The 5,836-nt window shown below is 38.5% G+C and overlaps 1 protein-coding gene across 2 annotated transcripts; it reads left to right on the top strand.

Annotated features, from left to right (window-relative positions):
• The first annotated feature begins 1,871 nt into the window (after window positions 1-1,871).
• IZUMO3 (IZUMO family member 3) lies at window positions 1,872-5,245 on the top strand. 2 transcript variants are annotated; one of them, XM_050760521.1, is made up of 7 exons: window positions 1,872-2,344; window positions 2,482-2,556; window positions 2,703-2,792; window positions 3,004-3,021; window positions 3,406-3,486; window positions 3,923-4,013; window positions 4,287-5,245. In XM_050760521.1, the coding sequence occupies exons 1-7, from the start codon at window positions 1,960-1,962 to the stop codon at window positions 4,423-4,425; spliced, it is 879 nt and encodes a 292-aa protein (XP_050616478.1). In that variant the 5' UTR covers window positions 1,872-1,959; the 3' UTR covers window positions 4,426-5,245. The 2 variants fall into 2 exon arrangements, with proteins under 2 accessions (XP_050616478.1, XP_050616477.1); XM_050760520.1 differs by lacking the exon at window positions 3,004-3,021 and having other exon boundaries at window positions 1,918-2,344.
• The last annotated feature ends 591 nt before the right edge of the window (window positions 5,246-5,836 follow it).

Raw genomic sequence — 5,836 nt, 5'->3', positions numbered from 1 at the left:
TGGAAGGGTGAGACAATGATAAAAATGATAGATGGACCTCTAGGTCTGGGTTAAAGTAAGGTGCCATTGAATTATTCAGTAATGTGGCAGAGGATACTCTTCGAACTGTTCAAGTAATGGTATGGATCATTGACTGGAAAATATCTATAATGCATATCTTTTCTTGAAGCACAGTTTGTTTTCATACCTTGCCACTTCTCTGCCAAGTTTTTAGCCCCTTTAGTTTTCAACTTTAGTATCTAGAGTTAATTTAATCCTATTAGCTCACTTGCCTTCAGACCTCAGCATGTGAAAATCTTTTGGGAAATCCTCTAAAGATGAGATCATCTAGCCAAGAGAATAAAAAAAAATCTGAGCATAGAGATGCTAATTTAAACTATAAACCAAGAAATCTATATTTGCCTTGATATTTTTACTTATCAAATTCCAAGAGATAATTTTCTGTATTATCCCAGAAAGTCATTGTTGAGAGGCAGTAAAGTATATAGGATTTGGAATCAGACAAACATGAGCTTGAACCCTGAACTCATACTCTTAAATTATTCTTCCAGGGAAATTCTTTTACATCTCTCAGCCTCAGTTTCTTTCTGTAATGTAGAAATAACAATCTCCAAAGGATTGCTGTGCTCTGAAAATTTGTGACTATCTGAAGTGTTTAGCACAATATCTGTCACGTAGACGTGGTAGACATATAAGTAATGGTAATTCTTTTAACTTCCCTCACAACATTCCACTGTGATCACCCCATATCTTAGATATAAATTCTACCACGAAACCTGTAGATAGCCAATGTTTCCTGGTTTCCAGGAGGTCACAGCCATACAGGCAACATGTTAGAAAAGAGGTAACCAGTGCTCTTAAGAGTCAGAAAAGCAACCTTAATTTATTCAAATAACATAGAATATTTTTATTCAAAGGGCCACTGAAGGAAGAACATGTTTATTTGGCCATCGTCCATATAGGTGGCCTGAGAGGGCAGCCCATGATAATTATGTTCTTATGTTACATACTTTGTCAGTATTTTAGAATGCACTTGTTAAAGGATCTGAACTTTATTGGATTCATCACTCTATATTCCTCAACTATTGTTTCTAGTATTTGACTCCACACTCTCTATAAGAAGAATGCTATAAAAAGATTACAAATCACCAGGCACAGTGGCTCACACCTGTAATCCCAGCACTTTGAAAGGCCGAGGTGGGTGGATCACCTGAGGTTGGGAGTTCAAGACCAGCCTGACCAACATGGAGAAACCCCATCTCTACTAAAAATACAAAATTAGCCAGGCATGGTGACACATGCCTGTAGTCCCAGCTACTCAGGAGGCTGAGGCAGGAGAAACACTTGAACCTGGGAGCAGAGGTTGAGGTGAGCCATGATCATGCCATCGCTCTCCAGCCTGGGCAACAAGAGTGAAATTCCATCTCAAGAAAAGAAAAGAAAAGAAAAGAAAGAAATATTACAAGTCATGTATAGAGGAATCATCCTAGAGACAAATGTAACCTGAAATATAAGTTACTGTCTATTAAAATTACCAAATATTATTCTAGATAAATGCTCATTCCTTTATTCTCAATAATACTGCCACCAGTAGGGACTGGGACCTGCAAGCAACTCAATATTTTTGGCTTTTCTTGCCTCCAATGTGGAAGTAGACTTTGGGTTAAGCAATCTCTCAGGTTCTATAGGATCACTTCTACAACCCATCTCTGGTGATACACATCTCTGAAGGTCAGGAGGGGGTTTAAGAGTCTCATGAGGATGCAAGTCAGCGAGAGGGCTAAAGAAACACTTTTTTCTGAGACATCTCCCTGCAAAGAACTCTGCTTGTATGAGCTCAAGGCTTATCTATCTCTTGGTGTTCTACACTTAGAACTCAGGTATCGGCTCCCCAGCTGGCAGTTCCCTCTCCTAGAATGAAGGATAAGAGTCAGTAAACAACTGAAGATCCTTAAGGAAATGAGATTGCCTGATAGTGGGATGGAGATGGGGGTGGGGGTTAAGTGGAGTCAGACTATCCAGGACAAGGCTCTCATTCCTGGATTTTTGAAGGAAAAGGAACTAAGTGAACTAGTTGCCAGGACAACCTGCTGTTGGGGAGCGGGGTTGAAGAAAGAAATGGGTGACCTGTGGTTATTCCTGCTCCTGCCCCTGTCAGCCTTCCATGGAGTCAAAGGCTGTTTAGAGTGTGACCCCAAATTTATAGAGGATGTTGGCTCCTTGCTGGCAAATCTGATACCCTCAGAAGTCCCTGGCCAAACTCAGCTGCTTGAATGGCAGATTAAGGAGATGATTAGTTTAAGCTTCAAGGTCTCCCACAGTGACAAGAGGCTTCGGGTGTTGGGTGAGGGAAGCTTGAGTTCCTGAGAGTCCAGGGGCTTAAATAGAGAAGGGAGGCAAGGAAGAGAACACCTGGGTCTACATAACTTGCTACATAGATATAATTATTCCCCTACATGTACCTTTACCCTTCCTCTCTAGCTGTTCAACAGGTTGTTAAGTTGAGAACATGGCTGAAGAATGAATTTTATAAACTGGGCAACGAAACATGGAAAGGTGAGGTACTGCTTCAATGTTAAAAGTCTGTATTGCTCAAGCAACCCTCAGAAAATTTGGCTGGAGAAAGCAAAGAACAAAACAGAATTAAGTTCTGAAGGGAAGAGCTACTTCTATTGTTTGATACCCCTTCCACTCCCTCTTAGGTGTCTTTATCTTTCAAGGCAAGCTTCTGGAGGTCCGCCAAAACCTGGAATCCAAACTGAAAGAATTACTAAAGAACTTCTCTGAAGTTGGTAATTAAAACTTTCTATATAACAGCACTGAAGTTATATGAAGGGAATAGAAAATGAGGGATAAGGGAAGAAATGCAAGTTCATAATAGAGTTATTTAGAATGGGTGGAGAGGCAACTGGAACTTAAAGGGTAAACAAAGACTACTTGGGTATAAATATGACAAACTGTAGCTGGTTTTAAACTCATTAGAACCTTCTGATTCTCTTCTAGCGTGTTCTGAAGATTGCAGTGAGTACAGTACATGTGATGCCTTGAGGTTTCAGCCCATATTTTCCCATCTCCTTTGCTCTATATGGCCCTATCTCTCCCACCTGTTACACTGGGAATCCAATTCCTAGAGCTGTGGTTACAAGGGGTAATGTCAATAATACCTGATAACAAAACCTAGCTCATGAAATCTCAGACACCCCACATATTTTGGAGGTACTAGGAGGCCTCCTAACATATGGTTTACAACCCATTGCCCCAGTATAAGCCAAGGCATCCTTTTCCCACTTTTTCCTAGAGATCTGACGTACAGATTTTGATCCACCAAGACCACACTTGGTGTATGACTAAGGAACTCTCGTGCCATGTCCTCTTTCTGATTATCTTTCTTTTCCTCTTTATCAGTTGTGGTTGAAGGTCCCATACTTGATTGTTGGATGTGTCTTCGCATGACCAACAGGTGCTTCAAAGGAGAATATTGTGGAGGTAACAAAGATTGTGGTATGGAATTTTGAAGGGACAGGGATCAAGGAGAAGGGTTGTTCACTGATTTAGTCAATACATACTTGTAGAGCATCTTCAATGGAGGTCATGATAGTGTTACAAAATGGAACTAGGGTGTTGGGTGAAATTTTGACCAGTATAAATAATTTGGCACTGAATCAATTGAAAGGCTGAGAAATGAAGAGGCTAGGCTTGGAATGAAGAAATTAGGCTGGGAAGAATTTTGCTGACAGTTATCAGCAACAGTTTTGTAGAACCTAGGAGACTAAAAGTAATAAAGGTCAAAATAACCATGGAAGAGTGATGAAGTAGTAAACAGGGCAAACTGAGGTTAAAAGAGTTTTCTATTCTGAGTAAATGTCCCAAGCTATTTCTCTTCTCCAAACTCACTTTCATATTTTCCTGTTTCTCCTTCCAGATGAGGATCCAAGGAAGGCTGAGAATCGAGAGATTGCTCTATTTCTCATATTGCTGGCAACAGTTGTAATACTGGGAAGTGCTGTGTTACTGTGAGTTTCCTCTCTCCAAATAAATACTGGGTCACATATTCCTTTTGCCAAGAGACTGCCCAAATTGCCTCTTTCCCCAAATGGAAATAAGGCAAAAGAAGTCATTTTAAATTCTGGGATACTGAAAGGAACAAAATGCAAAGTTTGATGGGATAGTAGTTGGAACAAAAGGAAATGGAGAAGAATCCAGCAAAGGAAAATACATTGTATAATTGGCTTAAAGAATGGGGCTACTGATATTGAAGTTGGGATTATTTTCTTTTCCTACTCTAGATTCCATTTTTGCATCTTTCATCGGAGGAAAATGAAAGCAATACGAAGGTCACTAAAGGAATATTTGGAGAAGAAACTTGAAGAATTAATGGGGAATATAGATGAGGAGGAGGAGAAAGACTTTAGACTCAGAAAATAAACACATCAGCATGGACAAGAGGTCTTTCATGATTCTCTTAAGTGTTGACTCTAAGTACAAAACTAGGAGTTAAACCCTTTCTTGGTCATAAAGTCATAGTATTTTAAAACTGAAATAGAACTTAGAGTTTCTCTAGTGAAGATGCTTATTGATATCCCAAGATGATGGAAGTAATGAGAGAGCAAATGATTTGGCCAGAGTTGTACAGAAAGTAATGCTGGTATGTTGCAATGCATAGGAAAGATAATATGCTGAATAATAAACAATGCATCGTTAGTAACTCTCTTAATGGCTGTAACTAGGATAACTTTCACATTTCTAAGGCTGCTTTTTATTTTACTGTTTTGTTACTGTTTTCATATTTATCATTAGGTTCAAGGTGGACAGTTTTCCTTAATACACAACATTTAGTCTTCATCCTTACACACATACACACACACACACACACACAGAAAAAAAAAAGGCCCAAAGTATTAGTCCTGAGTAGCTGAGGTTTGCCCCAATTATTTCCCCCTGGATCTATGTTCCAAGGCCAAGCTGAATATGATAGTTTTTAAAATTATTTTTGGTTGTTTCCATTGAATACTTTTTTAGTATGTGTAGCACTCTAAATAGTGCTTTACATGTATTATCCATCTGAATTCTCACAACACCCCTATGGGTAACATTGCTATTATATCTGCTTTAGGGATGAATAAACAGAAGTATCTCTAACTCAAGGTCACACAGGTAACTAATCTAATCTATGACAAACTCCACTCCCCTAGTGGCTGACCTCTGATCATCCAAACCATTTGATTGATATTGACAGCTATCAACATATAGCTATGGTACATTAATGGAGAGATAATTGTGGCTTTATTGTCTTTATACACTCTTCGTTACACAGTTAGAATGTGGCAAAGTCTGAAATAAAGTTGATGCCTGGTTAACTGTACAATTTGTGACCTTTTCACCCTATTTTGTTTCCTTTTATTCTGGAACTTATTTTAGAAGATAAAAACCATCATTTAGCAGCAAGAAATAGTTTCAAGAGTCCTGCTTCAGGGGTGGGTACAAGTATTTGTAAATCTTTCACACATAGATCTCTGAGTGCTTGCTTATAGTTGCTGTTATAATAATGAGATAAATGAGAATGCATTTGATGAGGACCTGAACCTAGATATCTCTCAAGTGCTCAATTTGAAATTCATGTAAAATTCCCAGAGAAGAGTGTTGTCAGGCATCTACCATTTCCCAATGATTTAACGTTCATCTCCTCAAATATCTTGTTGAGATGTATTAACTTCATTCACAGTCTTAATTATTGTCTTTAAATTTTTTTTTCATTATAACTACATGCAAATGGAACAACATACTTTCTAGATTTTAAGATATTTTTGTTCCGTGGATATTTATTTATACACTTTAT

The sequence above is a fragment of the Macaca thibetana genome, chromosome 15 (assembly GCF_024542745.1).
Source record: "Macaca thibetana thibetana isolate TM-01 chromosome 15, ASM2454274v1, whole genome shotgun sequence".
NCBI lineage: Eukaryota > Metazoa > Chordata > Mammalia > Primates > Cercopithecidae > Macaca > Macaca thibetana.
Note: the sequence above shows the minus strand (reverse complement) of the source record. Positions and strands in the feature narration are given on the sequence as shown.

Coding starts and splice junctions, on each gene's coding strand:
- IZUMO3 (XM_050760521.1), top strand. CDS start 1,960: ATGAGATTGCCTGATAGTGGGATGGAGATGGGGGTGGGGGTTAAGTGG. Junction 2,345..2,481: donor CAAGAGGCTTCGGGTGTTGG/GTGAGGGAAGCT, acceptor CTTCCTCTCTAG/CTGTTCAACAGGTTGTTAAG. Junction 4,014..4,286: donor CTGGGAAGTGCTGTGTTACT/GTGAGTTTCCTC, acceptor TTCCTACTCTAG/ATTCCATTTTTGCATCTTTC.